Below are 20,939 nucleotides of genomic sequence, written 5' to 3'. Positions count from 1 at the left end.
TCCCCCCTTCCCCCCGGATGTATTTCACTTGTACATTGCCCCTGTTTCGATTAAAGGACCCCTCCCCCCACCCTCAGCTAAAGGCTTCTTAAAATTTTCCACCCATTTGACATTTTTCTCCCTGTCGATGTAATTGACATCACTGCACCCCCTCGAGTGACTGAATCCATCAGCCAGAGCTCCGAGAGGACATTCCTGAAATGGGAATGTTGAAATCAGAACTCAGCCTTCCAGCCCCCGGCCTGATTCTTCCCTGACAGGGGCAGTGAAGGAAAGCTGGGGGGTGGGGGTGGTCTCGCAGTCTGGTGGGGATGCTGGGTGGGGAAGGGATGGACATTGTTACACTGGGTTATGATGCCAGACAAAGTCAAATAGCTCAGTGGTACCTGAAGGTTGACTGAAGGCCTGGGGGGCATCTACAGCCCACAGGGCAGAAGGTAAAAGTTAAGAAAACACCTCCCCCTCCCCACCAGCCAGGCCATGCACCCCTCCCACCCCCCACCCTCACTCCCGCTCCTTCGAGGCCAAGGGACCTCATGTCTTAACTAAGTGAACAACACACGAGGGTGGGAGGAATGTATGAATGTTCTGGGTTGTGGGAGGGTTGGGGGTTGGGGTTACTGGAGCTGGTAACACCAGCCACAAGTCAGCTTCTCCGCCCGGGGTTGGGGGGGGGGGTGTGTGGGGTGGGGGGAAGGGCGGGGCGAGGGAAGGAGGGAGCTAATGACTTGGGAGCCCTAGGCCACTGGGTGTCACTTGTTGGAGGAGCAGCTGGAGAGCCTGTCAGTGCAGTACCTGCATTTAGTCACCAGGGGGCACCCCTCTGAGTTATCACCCCCCTATTGGTAGCAAACAGGTACTGCAGCAAAGTGCTGCATGGGGAATCACTCTGCCTTGGGACTGGGAGCAGGCCAATGATGTGATGTCCAGTGAGAGTCAGTATCTCTGAACTAACAAATTCACCCACTCACCAGTCACCCCCTTCCCCTTCACCTCCCACCTAGAGTAACTTGCCTGATCCCAGCATGCACGCTCCGAGGATGGTCCTCAATGTGGGATCCCACTAGTGTGTCAGGGTCTGTAGATTCCCGGGTCAGGTGATATGTCATCCAAGACCACCTGACCCTTTAGCCTGGCCCCAACTTAACTCCCCTGCCTCAACTCCACCATCCCCATTCCCAGCTCCCCTCAACCCACCCCAGCTCACCCCCCATTCCCACACCAACATCCCTCCCAGCTCCCCCCATTCCCAAACCAACATCCCCCCCAGCTCCCCCCCATTCCCACACCAACATCCCCCCTTGCACCTCCCCATTCCCACACCAACATTCCCCCCCCAGCTGCCCCCATTCCCATACTAACATCCCACCCCAGCTCCCCCTCATTCCCAGACCAGCTCCCCCGCACTCTCCCTCATTCCCACACCAACATCCCCCCCCAGCTCCCCCTCATTCCCAGACCAGCTACTCCCACTCCCCCCATTCTTAGATCAGCTCCCCCCCGCTCCCCCTCATTCCCAGATCAGCTCCCCCCACACCCCCTCATTCCCACACCAACATCCCCCCCCCAGCTCCCCCTCATTCCCAGACCAGCAACCTCCCCGACACACTCATCCCTATCCTCCTTCCCCCTACCCCCTCCAGCTCCAGAAGGCCCTCAGATGAAAGTGAGGAGGAGGCCACTCCAGACAATGGATGTCCCCAGTCCCTCGTCCAATCCAGATCCCTGCAGCTCTGTAGGGTCCGTGTGTCTGGTGAAAGATTGGGTTGAAGGTCTGGGGGCTTTCTTTAAGTGCATTTTTTGGATGGGTGAAGATCTCCTTAACTCGTGATGAGAAAGGGCATTTGGTTTAAAAAGAGAACATTATTACCCCATCCTCCAGCAGTTTCTTACCAAAGCCAATCTGAATTGAAACGTGTTTCTTTGGTAGAGATTGAAAAGCCAAAATAAGAAGCTCACACAGGTTCAACCAATCCGATGCCCCGAAAAATCATTACATACAATTTTTGTTTAAATTATTACACTTTGATGCACTCACTGCCAAAGGTTTATAGTCTGTAGTCAGCCACCCAGCTGGTGAGAAGATAGCTCAGTTGGTTGGAGAGGAGCCTAACATGTTGCCGAGGGTTTCAATGACACAGTGACATCAGTTGCTCTCAAAGCTGTGACACTGAAAGTCACGGTGCTTGAAATCGGAGCCAGGTAGTTTCAGTCCATGCTTATTCACACACCAACACAGGCCTCGTCGCTTCCCCTTCGAGGGCTTGCACTGTGGAGAGGAAAGGAGACTCCTAATCAATGTAAAATACAACCAGGTCATTCAGCAAAGCAAGATGAGCAGCAGGGAAAGCTTGCTGCCTGCATTTATTTTCATCATTCACAGAATGAGGGTGAAAAACGCTGGCCCAGCATTTATTGCCCATCCCTAATCCCCATGTCTGCGCGGGTTTCCTCTGGGTGCTCCGGTTTCCTCCCACAGTCCAAAGATGTGCAGGTCAGGTGAATTGGCCATGCTAAATTGCCCATAGTGATGGGGAATGGGTCTGGGTGGGTTGCTCTTCGGAGGCTCGGTGTGGACTTGATGGGCCAAAGGGCCTGTTTCCACACTGTAAGTAATCTAATCTAATCTAATCTAACTGCCCAGACAGGGTTTAAGAGTCATCCACATTGCTGTGGGTCTGGAGTCACATGTAGGTAAAAACAAGGACTGCAGATGCTGGAAACCAGAGTCTAGATTAGAGTGGTGCTGGAAAAGCACAGCAGGTCAGGCAGCATCCGAGGAGCAGGAAAACCAATGTTTCGGGCAAAAGCCCTTCATCAGGAATACAGGAGTCACATGTAGGCCAGACCAAGTAAGGATGGCAGTTTCCTTCTCTAAAGGACATTAGTGACCCAGATGGATGTTTACGACAATGGTTTAACAATCATTAGATTCTTAATTATAGATATTTACTGATTTCAAATTCCGCCAATGCCACAGTGGGATTCAAACTCAGGACCCCAGAACATTACCTGAGTCTCTGGATTGATAGGCCTGCAATAATACCCACTAGGCCATCACCTCACTGGTGTGACATAGGCTTACAGAGGAGAATGGATCATTATCAGAAAAGGATGGTTGTCTCATGCAATTCACTACCACAGAGGGCAGTTGATGCCAAAATACTGGTTGTACTCAGGAATGAATTAGCTTTTAGATCTTAGAGCTAAAGGGATCAAAGTGTATGGAGAGACAACGTGGGAGTGGGGGGGTGATGTGGGTGGTGGTGACTGGGTTGGATTAACAGTCAAGATCATATTGAATAATGGAACAGTGGACCAAATGACCTACTCCTGCATTCTATGTGTCTGGGGTTACTGAGGAAGGTAGGGAACGGCACTGGGTGAATTGTTCATGACACAACAGAGATGGAAATGTGTTGCTGGAAAAGCGCAGCAGGTCAGGCAGCATCCAAGGAGCAGGAGAATCGACGTTTCGGGCATTAGCCCTTCTTCAGGAATGAGGACAGTTTGTCCAGCAGGCTAAGATAAAAGGTAGGGAGGAGGGACTTGGGGGAGGGGCGTCGGAAATGTGATAGGTGGAAAGAGGTCAAGGTGAGGGTGATAGGTCAGACTGGGGGTGGGGGCGGAGAGGTCGGGAAGAAGATTGCAGGTTAGGAAGGCGGTGCTGAATTTGATGGATTTGACTGAGACAGGCTGGGGGGAGGGGAAATGAGAAAACTGGTGAAATCCGAGTTCATCCCTTGTGGTTGGAGTGTTCCTAGCCGGAAGATGAGGCGTTCTTCCTCCAACCGTCGTTTTGCTGTGGTCTGACGATGGAGGAGTCCAAAGACCTGCATATCCTTGGTGGAGTGGGAGGGGGAATTGAAATGTTGAGCTACAGGGTGGTTGGGTTGGTTGGTCCGGGTGTCCCAGAGGTGTTCTCTGAAACGCTCCGCAAGTAGGCGGCCCGTCTCCCCAATATAGAGGAGGCCACATCGGGTGCAGAGGATGCAATAGATGATGTGGGTGGAGGTACAGGTGAATCTGTGGCGGATATGGAAGTTTCCTTTGGGGCCTTGGAGGGAGGTGAGGGGGGAGGTATGGGCGCAAGTCTTGCACCTCCTGCGGTTGCAGGGGAAGGTGCCGGGAGTGGAGGTTGGGTTGGTGGGGGGTGTGGATCTGACGAGGGAGTCACGGAGGGAGTGGTCTTTACGGAATGCTGATAGGGGAGGGGAGGGAAATATATCCTTGGTGGTGGGGTCCGTTTGGAGGTGGCGGAAATGACGGCGGATGATGCGCTGTACATGGAGACTGGTGGGGTGGTAGGTGAGGACCAGTGGGGTTCTGTCCTGGTGGCGGTTGGAGGGGCGGGGTTCGAGGGCGGAGGAGCGGGAAGTGGAGGAGATGCGGTGGAGGGCATCGTCGACCACGTCGGGGGGGAAATGGCGGTCCTTGAAGAAGGAGGCCATCTGGGTTGTGCGTTTTTGGAACTGGTCCTCCTGGGAGCAGATGCGGCGGAGTCGAAGGAATTGGGAGAATGGGATGGCGTTTTTACAGGGGGCAGGATGGGAGGAGGTGTAGTCCAGGTAGCTGTGGGAGTCGGTTGGTTTGTAGTAGATGTCCGTGTTGATTCGGTCGCCTGAGATAGAAATAGAAAGGTCGAGGAAGGGGAGGGAGGAATCTGAGACTGTCCAGGTGAATTTGAGGTCGGGGTGGAAGGTGTTGGTGAAGTGGATGAACTGTTCAACCTCCTCATGGGAGCACGAGGCGGCGCCGATACAGTCATCGATGTAGTGGAGGAAAAGGTGGGGGGTGGGGCCAGTGTAGTTGCGGAAGATGGACTGTTCCACATATCCTACGAAGAGGCAGGCATAGCTGGGGCCTTACGAAGAGGCAGGCATAGCTGGGGCAGACACAACAGGCCAAATGGCCTCCTTCCACACTAACACCAGTTCCAAAGATCCTCAGACAGCACCTTCCAAACCCACAACCACTTCCATCGAGAAGGACAAGGGCAGCAGATACATGGGAACACCACCCCCTGCAAGTTCCCCTCCCAGCCCCTCACCATCCTGACTTGGAAATATATTGTCGTTCCTTTAGTGTCACTGGGTCAGAATCCTGGAATTCCCTCCCTAAGGGCATTGTGGGTCTACCCACAGCACATGGACTGCAGCGGTTCAAGAAGGCAGCTCACCCCCACCTTCTCAAGGGGCAATTAGGGATGGGCAGTAAATGCTGGGCCCAGGCAGCCTCATGATTCTGCCCCTAAAGCCTGTTACACAGAAACATCAGGAGGCCATTCAGCCCCTCGGACCTGTTGTGCAGGAACTGTTTTCAGTGTGAAGTGGGCAGTGGTATATTTTATAGACAGGTTGGTGGATTGGGCAGATATATGACAGATGAAGTTTAATGCAGAGAAATGTCATGTGAATCATTTTGATTCGAAGAATCAGGAGACACTGTTGAAAAGGAAATAGTTATGATCTAACAGGGCTGGGGAGAAGGTATAGGGTGTTAGTGTGATGCGGCAGGGAGGGATTGAGGGGTTTGGTGGGGTGCAGGAGCAGAGGGACCTGGGCGTATGTGCATACAAGTTGTCAAAGATGGCAGGAGCGGTGGGGAGCAGGGTTAAACAGCCATTCACGATGCAGGGCTTTCTGAACACATATAGTGTACAAGGGGCAAGAACATGATCATTAATTTTGACAACGCACTTATTAAACCTCAGCTGGGGTACTGTGTATGGCTGTAGGCACCACGTTACAGAAAAGAATGTATCAGAGGGCGTGCAGAAATGACTTTCAAGAATGGTTCCATAAGACTATAAGATATTGAAGCAGATTTAGGCTGTTTGATCCATTGAATCCACTCTGCCATTTGATCATGGCTGATATGTTTCTCAACCCCATCCTCCTGCCTTCTCCCTGTGACTCTTGACCCCTTTCAGAATCAAGAACCTATTTATCTGCTTCTTAAATACACTCAATGACTTGGTCTCCACTACCTTCTGCGGCAATGAGTTCCACAGAGTCCCCACCTTCTGGCTGAAGAGATTGTTTATAAAATCATGAGGGGCTTCGATAGGATGAATAGCTAAGGTGTTTTCCCCAGGGTAGGTAAGTTCAAAACTGGATGGCATAGGATTAAGGTGAGAGGGGAATAGAGACCTAAGGGGCAACTTTTTCACTTGGCGGGTGGTGCGTATATGGAATGAGCTGCCAGAGGAGGAGGCTAGTACAATTGCTATGATTTTGTGCAAAGGGACAGTGCTAGCAGTTCACACGAGCTCCGACAATACTCACGGACCTGTTTCCTTTTGTACAGGCCTTTACGGTCACAGTTCGGGATATAAACCTCATGTGGACTCAGGTAGGCAGCTTTCTTCAGATTCTGCAACACCACCTGCATTTGTCGGCGGCAAGGACCCTGTGGATTAAAGGACAAACCAGTTACACCACCATAAGGGAACAACAAACCACTGACCTGCAGATTCCATTGGTCATTTGCTCGTCTGTAACCAGGAGTGTGTTTCTGAACCTCTGGCTGCTTCTCCTCCCCCCTCCCCCACTCCCTCCACCACCTCCTTATCTCAACCCACCCCCCAGGCTGTGGTACACCTCTTGTGTCTAGATTAGAGTGATGCTGGAAAAGCACAGTAGGTCAGGCAGCATCCGAGGAGCAGGAAAATCGACGTTTCGGGCAAAAGCCCTTCATCAGGAATAGAGTTCTATTCCTGATAAAGGGCTTTTGCCTGAAACGTTGACTTTCCTGCTCCCTGGATGCTGCCTGACCTACTGTGCTTTTCCAGCATCACTCTAATCTAGACTCTGGTTTCCAGCGTCTGCAGACATTGTTTTTACCTGGGACATCTCTTGTGTGTTTATCCAGCCTCTTCCTTTTGTGAATGGCTGGCAGTCACCATTTTTAATTAATTAATGGGATATGGGCAAGGCCCAGCATTGCTGCCCATCCCGAGTTGCCCCAGAATGTGGTAACCAGACCCACATTTTTACCTCACTCTCAGTGAAGATGGTTCTCTGGAAGTCCTGCTTGGATTTCTCCATAACAGAAGGAACTATAACAGCGAAGGTGAGCTGGTCAAATGGGGTAGACCCCATGGCAGGTGAAGTTTAATATAGAGAATCATGCTTCTTATTGCTAAAAGAATGAGGAAAGGCAATATCCAATAAAGAGACAACAGAAAATAGCATGCAGAAACTTGTGGGATGTATGTACAACATGCATTTAAGGTGAGAAGGAGAGTTCTGTAGTAGGAGAAGTTGAGAAAGTGGTATTGGTTAGTAAACAGAAGCAGTGAGTTATACTATAACAAGACAGGTTTACTAAACCATTTGTTAACTATGGGTAGGCTTCATAGGACTTAAACATCGGAGCAGGCCATTCAGCCTGTTAAGTTTGCCTCACCATTCTATATGATCATGGTTGATTAAGCACTTTGATGCCTTTTATCCACCCCATCCCCATAGCCCTGTTCCCCACTGGTCATCAGAAATCTGTCCACCTCTGGTTTCTGCCTCTTAGCCCCCAATTATTAATCCACGCCAGGACATTCCCTCCCAAGTACAAACTGTTTCTAACCAGCTTCCTGTGGGACACTTTATCAAAAGCCTTCTGAAAATCTAAGTATACTACATCCATCAGTATTCTTTTATTAGTTCTGTTAGTGAAATCTTCCCCATTCTTAAATCCATGCTGACTCTGCCCAATCCAATCAATGTCATCGAAGTGTTTGTTTATCTCATCTTTTATAATCAATCCTAACATTTACCAACTCTTGATGACAGGCTAATAGGTCCTTACTTCCCTATTTTCTTTCTCTTTTTGATTTCATTTATTATTGTCACCTGTACTGTGATAGAGTGAAAAGTATTGTTTGTGTACTAACCAGACAAATCATACCTTACATAAGTACACCAGGGTAATAGAACAGAATGCAGAATATAGTGTTACAGCGACAGAGAAGGTGCAGAGAGGAATCAACTCTAATATATGAGAGAAAGAAACAGAAGTTGCTGGAAAAGCTCAGCAGGTCTGGCAGCATCTGTGAAGAGTAATCAGAGTTAACATTTCAGGTTTGGTGACCCTTCCTCAGAGCGGTCCGTTACCTGAGAGGTCTGTACATGATCCTGATAACAGCCGGGAAGAAGCTGTTCTTAAATCTGTTGGCACGTGTTTTCAAGTTGTGTATCTTCAGTCCGGTGGAAGAGATTATAACGGGATGGGAGGGGTCTTTGCTGAGACAGCAGGAAGTGTAGACGGAGTCAGTAGATGGAAGGCTGGATTTTGGGAGGGACTGGGCTGTGTTCACAACTCTCTGTAATTTCTTGTGGTCCTGGGGCAGAGCAGTTGCCAAACTGAGCTGTGATACATCTAGATAGGAGGCTTTCTATGGTGCAGCTCCTCATTTCCAGTCACTTCTATCCCTAGTTCTGGGAGATTTCTCAAATTCTCCTCAGTGAAATCAGATACTATGGAATTATTTAGTTTTTCCATCATTTCTCTATTCCCTATTATAAATGTTCCTGATTCTAATAGACCCACATTCATTTAGCCAGATATTTCCTTCTTAAGCAATAGCTTTCACAATCTATTTTTATGTTTTTGTTAGATTGCATTCTTAGTTGTTTCTTTTATCAGTTTCTTTATCATCCTTTGCTGCATTCCAAGAATTTCTCAGTCCTCAGATTTTTTTTATAATTTCTGGTCACTTTATAAGCTTTCTCTTTTAATCTTACAACATTCTCCAGTGTTCAGTTCCAGGCTCCCAACATTAGGAAGGATGTCATGGCCTGAGAGAGGGTACAGTGAAGATTATCCAGAGAGGAAGCAACAATGAGGGAGTGCAAGGAATGTGTAGAGGCTGGAAAAGTTGGAACAGTTCATTTTTGAGAAGAGGAAGTCTGATGGGAAGATTTAATTGAGGTTTTCAAATGATAAAAGGATTTGATAGAGAGGTGGGAGGATCAGTAACTATAAGAGTTACAAACTAAGACAATGCCGAAAGAATCCAAAGGGAAGATAAGGATGATTTTGGCCTCAGCAGCTTGTTACGATCTGGAATTGTTTTTATTATTCACTTACGAGATAAGGACGTCACTGACTAGGCGAGCGTTTAGCCCCCAGGGAATAGTTGAGTCAATCATGCTGCTGTGGGTCTGGAGTCACAGGTAGGCCAGACCAGGTAAGGGTGGCAGATTTCCCTCTCTGAGGGACATCACTGAACCAGGTGGGCTTTTCCAACAATTGTTTTGTGGTCATCAGCAAACTCCTCATTCCAGATTTTTATTGAATTAAAATTCCACTATCTGCCACAGTGGGGATTTGAACCTGGGTCTCTAGAACATTATCTAGATTAACAATCCAGAATAATACCACTCGGCCATCGTCTCTCAAGTGATGCTTGAAGGGTCTGTGAAAGTTAATTTTCAAAGGGGAATTGAAGTAATGGCCAAAGGGAAAATAATTCGAGCATCATAAGGAAAGAACAGGGGAAAGGGAGAGAGAGGCAGAGAGAGAGAGAGAGAGAGAGAAATTAGATAAAGTTAAAAATCCCATAACACCAGATTATAGTCCAACAGGTTTATTTGGAAGCACTAGCTTTCGAAGCGTTGGTCCTTCATCAGGTGGTTGTGGAGAATAAGATTGTAAGACAGAATTTATAGGTTAGCACTGCAGCCTCACAGCGCCAGAGACCCAGGTTCAATTCCAGCCCCTCAAGCGACTGTCTGTGTGGAGTTTGCACGTTCTCCCCGTGTCTGCGTGGGTTTCCTCCGGGTGCTTCGGTTTCCTCCCACAGTCCAAAGATGTGCAGGGTCAGGTGAATTGGCCACGCTAAATTGTCCATAGTGTTAGGTGCATTAGTCAGAGGGAAATGGGCCTGGGTGGGTTGCTCTTCGGAGGGTCATGGGGCCGAAGGGCCTGTTTCCACACTGTAGGGAATCTAGTCATAAATTCTGTGTCTTACAATCTTATACTCCACAACGTACCTCCGAAAGCTAGTGCTTCCAATTAAACCTGTTGGACTATAACCTGGTGTTGTGTGATTTTTAACTTTGTACACCCCAGTCCAACACCAGCACCTCCAAATCAGAAATTAGATAAGCCTTCAAAGAGTGGGCAGTGGCCCTTATTGCCTGGATGTTTTGGTGGGACACAGAAGGGCTGGGGAAGCAGGGAGTGTTGCTCAGTGACAGCATGGTATAGTCAATGTTGTGTTCTACAGGGACACCATGATCCTCAAGGACTTACAAGTTCTGATTCCTGCTTGTGACCAGGGAGACGTCGGTCGTGGGATGTGTTCTCCGAGGAGGAGATGATTTTGGAAATATGCAGCCTCTTTTTGCGATCCTTGTTCAATGCTTCCACCTTGTGGTTAGACAAGCGACTGTGCTTTTTGGGCATTGGATTGGAACTGTAACCTTCCTCAGCCGTGTCCAGAGAAATCGACTGCTCTGTCTCAGGAGGCTCCTTCACTACAAAACAAAACCCCAGACAAATAGTGATTTAATATCACACTGAGCAGAACAACTGTCAGGACTGCGGGAGTGCTGCACTCTGACATGTGGAGGACAGAAGTTCAGGAGTCAGTGCAGACCTCCCCCTCCCCCTCCCCCACTAAATAACTTAAAGGCCTGTCCAGAGCCTGAGTTTTATGACTGACCAGGACTCTCGCCCCAACATGATTCAGCTGCAGCCTGTCCTCTCCTACCCCAGTACTGGTGCCAATCTCCCATGGATTTGAACCATGCATTTGCCTCTTTAACCTTATTGATCCACTTTGTACAGTACAATCTGCCTGCAGAGCTCACAACACAACACTTTTCACTGTCTCTCAGTATTTGTGATAACAGTGGATCGATCAATTATTGACCCTGTGCCAATTTTCTCATGGCACACCGAGTCATCCAGTGATTATTACCTTTTTGTTCCTGCTTTTTAATTTAGTCCTTAGCTGCTCATATTCCCTCATTTCCTCTTTCTATGATATCATTGGTACTGACATGGACCACAACAACTCGATCTTTCTCCTCCCACTCCAAGTTCCTCTGCAGCCTAGGTGGGATATCCTGATCCTGGGCACCAGGCAGGTAACCCGACCTTCGAGACTCTCAATCCAGCCCAGGGAGAACAGTGTCTATTCCCCTGACTATACCCTCCCCGATTACAACTACATTTCTCTTTCCTCTCCCCTCCTGAATGGTTCCCTGTGCCATGGTGCTACAGTCGGTTTCCTCAGTCTCCCTGCAGCCCTCACTCTCAGCCACACAGGGGAGCAAGAATCTCTCAGGACTCAAAACACTAACTCTGATCTCTTCCCACAGACACTGCCAGAGCTGCTGAGTTTCTGCAATCTGATCTGTTTTGGTTTCAGGGCCTGTGTCTGGTCACTGCCAGTAGGTGGTGTAACCTAACAACTCAATCAACCCCTCAAACAGCTGAGTAATGCTGCCTCCCATCTCCTGCAGACTCTTTGCGATTGACTGAGATTGTGAGGTTAGATTGTAGCCAGCTGATGTGTGTGTGTCTCTCTCTCTCCCCAATCCCTTTCTCTCTCTCTCTCTTTCACAGCCTCTCCCTCACACTCCCATCCCACCTCGATATGCTTCACCGCACCCCCACCCCCACAACTTTCCTTGTCTGCATACCGTCACCCAATCTCCGAAGCCTCTCACAGCTCTCTGCAAGTTCACTGCTAATTGGGAAGCAGGAATGAATCTGAAAGATTAGTCTTTTCAAACCGGGAGATCTCCCTTCTCTTTATCAAATACAGCTTTGTCATTGAACATCCCAGGTAGAACAACATTCATTTAAATGGAGCTTTTAACATAGTTAAACAACACAAGGTGATTTTGAGGTGCCCTGTCAAAGGATTAGTTAAGAATTCCACACAAAGAAATGAATTTGGAGTTGGGGAAAGCGACTCATCCCCACATCCTGCTCCATCATTCTATGTAATGATGGCTGATCTGATCATCCCCCATTCCTGCCTGACCCTAATAACCTTTCACTATCTTTGTGCATCAGGAATCTCCCCACACCTGACTTGGAAATATTCAATGACTCTGCTTCCACTGAGACTCATGACCCTATGAGGAAAAGCATTGCCCTCACCCCCATTTTCTTTATTGATTCATGGGATGTGTGTGCCACTGGCTGGGCCCAGCATTTATTGTCCAACATCTTCCCCTGAGAAAGTGGTGGTGAGCTGCCTTCTTGAGCTGATGTCCTGGAGCTGAGATGACTGACCATCCAACAACCACAGCCATCTTCCTCTGTGCCAGGTATGACTGTAACCAGCAGAGAGTTTGCCCCCTGATACCCACTGATTCCAGTTTAGCCAGGGCTCCGTGATGCCACACTCGGTTGAATGCAGCCTCGATGTCAAGGGCTGTCCCTCTCCCTCCCCTCTGGATGATCGAGAGGAGACTGATGGGGCGGGAATTGGCCGGGTTGGATTTGTCCTGCTTTTTCTGTCCAGGACATACCTGGGCAATTTTCCACATTGCTGGGTAGATGCCAGTGTTGTAACTGGACTGGAACAGCTTGGCTCGGGGAGAGGCAAGTTCTGGAGCACACGTCTTCAGTGCTATTGCTGGAGTGTTGTCAGGGCCCGCAGCCTTTACAGTATCCAGTGCCTCCAGCTGTTTCTTGATATCACGTGGAGTGAATCGAATTGGCTGGAGACTGGTGTCTGTGACGCTGGGGACCACTGGAGGAGGCTGAGATGGATCACCCACTCGGCACGTCTGGCTGAAGGTTGCTGGGAAAGCTTCAGCCTTAACCTTTGCCCTGATGTGCTGGGCCCCTCCATCATTGAGGGTGGGGAGATTTGTGGAGCCTCCTGCTCCAGTGAGTTGTTTAATCATCCACCACCGTTTACCACTGGGTGTGGCAGGACTGCAGGGCTTCGATCTGATTCATTGGTTGTGGGATCGCTTAGCTCTGTCTGTCACTTGCTGTTTATGCTGTTCGGTGTGGAAGTAGTCCTGTTTGGTAGCTTCACCAGGCTGACGCCTCACCTTCAGGTCTGCCCGGTGCTGCTCCTGGCATACCCTCCTGTACTCTCCATTGACCCAGGGTCGATCCCCTGGCTTGATGGTAATGGGTGAGTGGGGGATATGCCGGGCCATGAGCTTACAGATTGTGCTGTAGTGTAGAGGGAGCTGCTGCTGTTGGTGACCCACAGCACCTCGTGGATGGAGCTGCTTGATCTGTTTGAAGTCTGTCCCATTGAACATGGTGATAGAGCCACACAACCCAATGGAGGGGATTCTCAAAGTGAAGGTGGGACTTTGTCTCCACAAGGACTATGTGGTGGTCACTCTTACCGATACTGTCAGGGACAGATACACCTGCAGACGGCAGATTGGTGAGGATGGGGTCAAGTCTGTTTCTCCCTCTTGTTGGTTCCCTCCCCACCTGTCCCAGACCCAGTCCAGCAGCGATGTCCTTTAAGGACCTGACCAGCTCGATCAGTAATGCTGCTGCTGAGCCACTCTTGGTGGTGGACAGTGAAATCCCCCACCCAGAGGACTCTCTGTGACCTTGCAATGCCAAGCGCTTCCTCCACCTGTTGTTCAACATTAACTGAGGGAGGATGGTATGTGATTATGAGCAGGAGGTTTCCTTGCCCATGTTTAACCTGAAGCCATGAGACCCCATGGGGTCCGGAGTCAATGCTGAGGCCACTCCCTCCCGACTGTATCCCATTGTGCCGACCCTCTGCTGGGTCAGTCCTGCCGGTGGGACAGGCCATATCCAGGGATGGTGATGGTGGGGTCTGGAACATTGTCTGTAAGGTAGGATTCTGTCGCTATGACTATATCAGGCTGTTGCTGGATGAGTCTGTGAGACAGCTCTCCCAATGTTGGCACTAACCCCAGATGGCAGTGAGGAGGACACTGCAGGCTCAGACAGGGATGTTTCTGCTGCTGCCTTTTCCGGTTCCTGGGTCGATGCCAGGTGATCCGTCCAGTTTCATTTCTTTGAGACTTTGTAGTGATTGGTATAACTGAGTGGCTTACTGCACCTTTTCAGAGGGTGACTGAGAGTCAACCACATCACTGTGGGTCTGGAGTCACGTGTAGACCAGACTGGGTAAGGGTGGCAGATTTCTTTCCCTGAAGGACATTGGTGAACCTTTAAATGGATGACCCTTGATTTTGAAAGGGTGACCTCAAGTTTGAGACTCTTCCACTTGGAGAAACATCTCCACTACATTTACCCCAGCCAAACCCTTCAGACGTTATCAATTCTAATGAGGTTCTCAGATTATCTTAGAGAAGAGAGAGACTTTTGAGAGAGAATTCCAAAGTTTGTGGTGCAGGTAGCTAAGGGTCTAGGTAGAGGGTGGAGCGAATGACAGATTCCAAACTGGACAGTGGGGATTTTAAATTGGACATGTAGTGAGCTGGACAGTACTGGTTTGTGGTGGTTACACACTGTGTTGAGCCCTCACTCTAAACAAGAACCACCAACATTCAAATTCCCAGCTTTCTAAAAACAGAAGGGAAATAGCCTCCTTAATCTCTCCGTATCTTTCACAGGGATAAAAAAAACCCATATCACTGGAATTCTGTCAGCGCTGAGGGAGGAGCCCAGAATTTCAGCCTGAGCTTTTACTGTAGTTTTATTGAAAGTAAATGAACTCTGGATTGAATCATGTGCAGATGGTCTTGTCACTTGCAGTTCACTGACTGAAATTTAAAAAGTGCAGTGAGGAACAGGAACTTGCTTGGATCCATTACAACAGCCAGAGATTACCAAAGCAAGACCATTACACTAAACCCTTTCCAAATCACTAGCTCAGGCGTCAGTGTGAGAGTTGTCTGATTCAGTCTCTACACTTTAGGAAGGTTGTCAGGACCATGAGGAAATTCACTCAAATGGGACCAGGGAGAGTCTGAGGACACTGGGTTTGTACAGAATCTAATGCTGGCATTTTAATGGAGGTGTTTAAATTTCTGAAAGTATTTTAATTGAGTGAATAAGGAAAAGCTGTTTCCCAGTGGCAGGAGAGTCAGTCGCCATAGGGACAGAGATGAAAGATATTACAGTTCAGGGTAGAGACTGTACCTCTGGGTGAAGGACTGTTGGGAATGAACATGGTGAGGTACAGGTCGAGGGGTGCGGGTTAAAAGGTGCGATGGGACTGTAGGGTTGGAATGCACGGGGCAGAGAGGCGACAGAGGGAAAGGTGAGGAAACAATCTTGCTATATCCTCAAATTCTGGCAACGAACAAAACAGCAAGAGAATCTGGCTCAGAATCGACAGTGAGCAATGATGCCAACAACTGCCTTCCGGACTTTAAATATATCGGAGAGTTTGGTGTCTGGTTACACCAGAAACTCACTTCACTGCAACACCTTCCCAGTGAAGTCAATGTGTGTGGGACTGTACCCCAGTGAGAGTCAGTGTGTGTGGGACTGTACCCCAGTGAGAGTCAGTGTGTGTGGGACTGTACCCCAGTGAGAGTCACTGTGTGTGGGACTGTACCCCAGTGACAGTCAGTGTGTGTGGGACTGTACCCCAATGAGGGTCAGTGTGTGTGGGACTGTACCCCAGTGACAGTCAGTGAGTGTGGGACTGTACCCCAGTGAAAGTCAGTGTGTGTGGGACTGTATCCCAGTGACAGTCAGTGTGATTAGATTCCCTATAGTGTGGAAACAGGCCCTTCAGCCCAACTAGTCCACACCGACCCTTTAAAGAGTAACCCACCCAGACCCATTTCACTCTAAGTATTGCACCAAGCAGTATGGGCAATTTAGATTAGATTACTTACAGCGTGGAAACAGGCCCTTCGGTCCAACAAGTCCACACCGACCCGCCGAAGCACAACCCACCCAGACCCATTCCCCTACATTTACCCCTTATCTAACACTACGACCAATTTGGGGGAAAGTGAGGACTGCAGATGCTGGAGATCAAAACTGAAAAATGTGTTGCTGGAAAAGCGCAGCAGGTCAGGCAGCATCAAAGGAGCTGGGGAATCGACGTTTCAGGCATAAGTTCACCTAACCTACACATTTTTGAACTGTGGGAGGAAACTGGAGCACCCGGAAGAAACCCACGCAGACACAGGGAGAATGTGTGTGGGGGACTGTACCCCAGTGAGAGTCAGTGTGTGTGGGAGTGTACCCCAGTGAGAGTCAGTGTGTTTGGGACTGTACCCCAGTGAGAGTCAGTGTGTGTGGGAGTGTACCCCAGTGAGAGTCAGTGTGTTTGGGACTGTACCCCAGTGAGAGTCAGTGTGTGTGGGACTGTATCCCAGTGAGAGTCAGTGTGTTTGGGACTGTACCCCAGTGAGATTCAGTGTGTGTGGGAGTGTACCCCAGTGAGAGTCAGTGTGTTTGGGACTGTACCCCAGTGAGAGTCAGTGTGTGGGGGACTGTTATCCAGTGAATGTCAGTGTGTGTGGGACTGTCCCCCAGTGAGAGTCAGTGTGTGTGGAAGTGTACCCCAGTGAGAGTCAGTGTGTGTGGGACAGTACCCCAGTGAGAGTCAGTGTGTGTGGGAGTGTACCCCAGTGAGGGTCAGTGTGTGTGGGTCCAACGCCCCAGTGAGAGTCAATGTGTGAGGGACTGTACCCCAGTGAGAGTCAGTGTGTGTGGGAGTGTACCCCAGTGAGAGTCAGTGTGTGTGGGAGTGTACCCCAGTGAGGGTCAGTGTGTGTGGGAATGTAACCCAGTGAGGGTCAGTGTGTGGGGGAGTGTACCCCAGTGAGAGTCAATGTGTGAGGGACTGTACCCCAGTGAGGGTCAGTGTGTGTGGGTCCAACGCCCCAGTGAGAGTCAATGTGTGAGGGACTGTACCCCAGTGAGGGTCAGTGTGTGTGGGGGAGTGTACCCCAGTGAGAGTCAGTGTGTGTGGGAGTGTACCCCAGTGAGAGTCAGTGTGTGTGGGAGTGTAACCCAGTGAGGGTCAGTGTGTGGGGGAGTGTACCCCAGTGAGAGTCAATGTGTGAGGGACTGTACCCCAGTGAGAGTCAGTGTGTGTGGGAGTGTACCCCAGTGAGAGTCAGTGCGTGTGGGAGTGTACCGCAGTGAGGGTCGGTGTGTGTGGGAGTGTACCCCAGTGAGGGTCAGTGTGTGTGGGAGTGTACCCCAGTGAGAGTCAGTGTGTGTGGGAGTGTACCCCAGTGAGGGACAGTGTGTGTGGGAGTGTACCCCAGTGAGAGTCAGTGTGTGTGGGAGTGTACCCCAGTGAGGGTCAGTGTGTGTGGGAGTGTACCCCAGTGAGAGTCAGTGTGTGTGGGAGTGTACCCCAGTGAGGGACAGTGTGTGTGGGAGTGTACCCCAGTGAGGGTCGGTGTGTGTGGGAGTGTACCCCAGTGAGGGTCGGTGTTGTGGGAGTGTACCCCAGTGAGGGTCGGTGTGTGTGGGAGTGTACCCCAGTGAGGGACAGTGTGTGTGGGAGTGTACCCCAGTGAGTCAGTGTGTGTGGGAGTGTACCCCAGTGAGGGTCAGAGTTGTGGGAGTGTACCCCAGTGAGGGTCGGTGTGTGTGGGACTGTACCCCAGTGAGGGACAGTGTGTGTGGGAGTGTACCCCAGTGAGAGTCAGTGTGTGTGGGAGTGTACCCCAGTGAGGGTCAGTGTGTGTGGGAGTGTACCCCAGTGAAGTCAATGTGTGTGGGACTGTACCCCAGTGAGGGTCAGTGTGTGTGGGACTGTACCCCAGTGAGAGTCAGTGTGTGTGGGAGTGTACCCCAGTGAGAGTCAGTGTGTGTGGGAGTGTACCCCAGTGAGGGTCAGTGTGTGTGGGAGTGTACCCCAGTGAGGGTCAGTGTGTGTGGGACTGTACCCCAGTGAGAGTCAGTGTGTGTGGGAGTGTACCCCAGTGAGAGTCAGTGTGTGTGGGAGTGTACCCCAGTGAGGGTCAGTGTGTGTGGGAGTGTACCCCAGTGAAGTCAATGTGTGTGGGACTGTACCCCAGTGAGGGTCAGTGTGTGTGGGACTGTACCCCAGTGAGAGTCAGTGTGTGTGGGAGTGTACCCCAGTGAGAGTCAGTGTGTGTGGGAATGTACCCCAGTGAGGGTCAGTGTGTGTGGGAGTGTACCCCAGTGAGGGTCAGTGTGTGTGGGACTGTACCCCAGTGAGAGTCAGTGTGTGTGGGACTGTACCCCAGTGAGAGTCAGTGTGTGTGGGACTGTACCCCAGTGAGAGTCAGTGTGTGTGGGACTGTACCCCAGTGAGAGTCAGTGTGTGTGGGAGTGTACCCCAGTGAGGGTCGGTGTGTGAGACTGATTCGATTAGATTAGATTACATTACAGTGTGGAAACAGGCCCTTTGGCCCAACAAGTCCACACCGACCCGCCGACTGGTGATACATTGGATTTTCTCAGTGATTCTATGACACCAGATGTTCAGAAGGACAGCCTGCCTGTATTTTACGTATTGTGAAGTATACAGATGCTTTCAACTCGGTGAAAAAAGACTATGCTGTTACCTCTGTAATTATATCAACAATGTCATTCTGTTGCTCTGTCTAATTGCAATGCTTCATTGATAATTACAAGATTTTGATCATGCAAATTAATTTATTTCTGAAACTTAAAGCCAGACACTTCCTGCACAATTTCAACTGCATTTGGAGCACAACTTGCTCGATCACTTCCAAAGTCCGGAGTCTGACCAAACCATATTGCGGTCTGAGAGCGGGTGAGTAGGGATCAGTCTGCAGGGCACATCTCTGCCTTGATGTCGCAGGCTGTATTTTACTCTGTTCCCCTTCGTGCCTATCTGACAGCAGACCCACCAGAACCCAGAAGGTGGGCATGTCACACAGGACTCAGGGACTCAGCCCCATTCCAAATGGTCACTCCATCCACATCTTACACACTACACAGCAAGTATTCTTTGGGTGAGAGAGTGAATATGGAAACACCGCAGTAAAAATAAACCTGCTTAGAGTAGTTTAAAAATAATATATATATATTTTTAAAAGTTTTGGCCTTCTATCAAAGATTACATTAGACAGGTCCAGAAAAAGCACATGAACAACAGTGTTAACCCATTCAATGCTGAATAAACACAGACTCTGTACAGTTACACAGTGAGTGACCCTTACCCTGCTGAATAAACACTGACTCTGTACAGTTACACGGCGAGTGACCCTTACCCTGCTGAATAAACACTGACTCTGTACAGTTACACAGTGAGTGACCCTTACCCTGCTGAATAAACCCTGACTCTGTACAGTTACACAGTGAGTGACCCTTACCCTGCTGAATAAACACTGACTCTGTACAGTTACGCAGCGAGTGACCCTTACCCTGCTGAATAAACACTGACTCTGCCCCCTGTAAAAACGCTATCCCATTCTCCCAATTCCTTCGCTGCATCTGCTCCCAGGAGGACCAATTCCAATACCGAACAACCCAGATGGCCTCCTTCTTCAAAGACCGCAATTTCCCCCCTGACGTGGTTGACGATGCCCTCCACCGCATCTCTTCCACTTCCCGCTCCTCCGCCCTTGAACCCCGCCCCTCCAACCGCCACCAGGACAGAACCCCACTGGTCCTCACCTACCATCCCACCAACCTCCAGATACATCTTATCATCCTTCGTCATTTCTGCCACCTACAAACGGACCCCACCACCAAGGATATATTTCCCTCCCCTCCCCTATCAGCGTTCCGGAAAGACCACTCCCTCCGTGACTCCCTCGTCAGGTCCACACCCCCCACCAACCCAACCTCCACTCCCGGCACCTTCCCCTGCAACCGCAAGAAATGCAAAACCTGCGCCCACACCTCCGCCCTTACTTCCCTCCAAGGCCCCAAGGGATCCTTCCATATCCGTCAGAAATTCACCTGCACCTCCACACACACCATTTACTGCATCCGCTGCACCCAATGTGGCCTCCTCTATATTGGGGAGACAGGCCGCCTACTTGCGGAACGGTTCAGAGAACATCTCTGGGACACCCGCACCAACCAACCCAACCGCCCCGTGGCTCAACACTTTAACTCCCCCTCCCACTCCGCCAAGGACATGCAGGTCCTTGGCCTCCTCCATCGCCAGACCATGGCAACACGACACCTGGAGGAGGAGTGCCTCATCTTCCGCCTAGGAACCCCCACAACCACAAGGGATGAATGCAGATTTCTCCAGCTTCCTCATTTCCCCTCCCCCCACCTTATCTCAGTCCCAACCCTCAGACTCAGCATCGCCTTCTTGACCTGCAATCTTCTTCCAGACCTCTCCGCACCCACCCCCTCTCCAGCCTATCACCCTCACCTTAACCTCCTTCCACCTATCGCATTTCCAATGCCCCTCCCCCAAGTCCCTCCTCCCTATCTTTTATCTTAGCCTGCTTGGCACACCTCCTCATTCCTGAAGAAGGGCTTATGCCGGAAACATCGATTCTCCTGCTTTTTGGATGCTGCCTGACCTGCTGCGCTTTTCCAGCAACACATTTTTAAACACTGACTCTGTACAATTACACAGTGAGAGACCCTTACCCTGCTGAATAAACACTGACTCTGTACAGTTACACAGTGACCCTTACCCTGCTGAATAAACACTGACTCTGTACAGTTACACAGTGACCCTTACCCTGCTGAATAAACACTGACTCTGTACAGTTACACAGTGACCCTTACCCTGCTGAATAAACACTGACTCTGTACAGTTACACAGTGACCCTTACCCTGCTGAATAAACACTGACTCTGTACAGTTACACAGTGACCCTTACCCTGCTGAATAAACACTGACTGTACGGTTACACAGTGAGTGACCCTTACCCTGCTGAATAAACACTGACTCTGTACAGTTACACAGTGAGTGACCCTTACCCTGCTGAATAAACACTGACTCTGTACAGTTACACAGTGACCCTTACCCTGCTGAATAAACCCTGACTCTGTACGGTTACACAGTGAGTGACCCTTACCCTGCTGAATAAACACTGACTCTGTACAATTACACAG

At 50.0% G+C, this 20,939-nt stretch overlaps 1 protein-coding gene across 1 annotated transcript in view; it reads right to left on the bottom strand.

Moving 5' to 3' along the window:
* Positions 1 to 1,599: 1,599 nt before the first annotated feature.
* Positions 1,600 to 20,939, bottom strand: part of LOC122551958 (insulin-like growth factor-binding protein 5) — a 92,888-nt gene continuing 73,548 nt past the window's right edge. Inside the window, exons 2-4 of the mRNA XM_043694530.2 lie at positions 10,255 to 10,478; positions 6,292 to 6,411; positions 1,600 to 2,269 (exon numbers count right to left, since the gene is read on the bottom strand). Coding sequence (XP_043550465.2) covers positions 2,147 to 2,269; positions 6,292 to 6,411; positions 10,255 to 10,478 — 467 coding nt within the window. The 3' untranslated portion in view covers positions 1,600 to 2,146. The remainder of the gene's footprint in view (positions 2,270 to 6,291; positions 6,412 to 10,254; positions 10,479 to 20,939) is intronic.

The sequence above is a fragment of the Chiloscyllium plagiosum genome, unplaced genomic scaffold (assembly GCF_037043375.1).
Source record: "Chiloscyllium plagiosum isolate Xiang-an unplaced genomic scaffold, Cpla_swu_hap1 HiC_scaffold_7, whole genome shotgun sequence".
Classification (NCBI taxonomy): domain Eukaryota; kingdom Metazoa; phylum Chordata; class Chondrichthyes; order Orectolobiformes; family Hemiscylliidae; genus Chiloscyllium; species Chiloscyllium plagiosum.
Note: the sequence above shows the minus strand (reverse complement) of the source record. Positions and strands in the feature narration are given on the sequence as shown.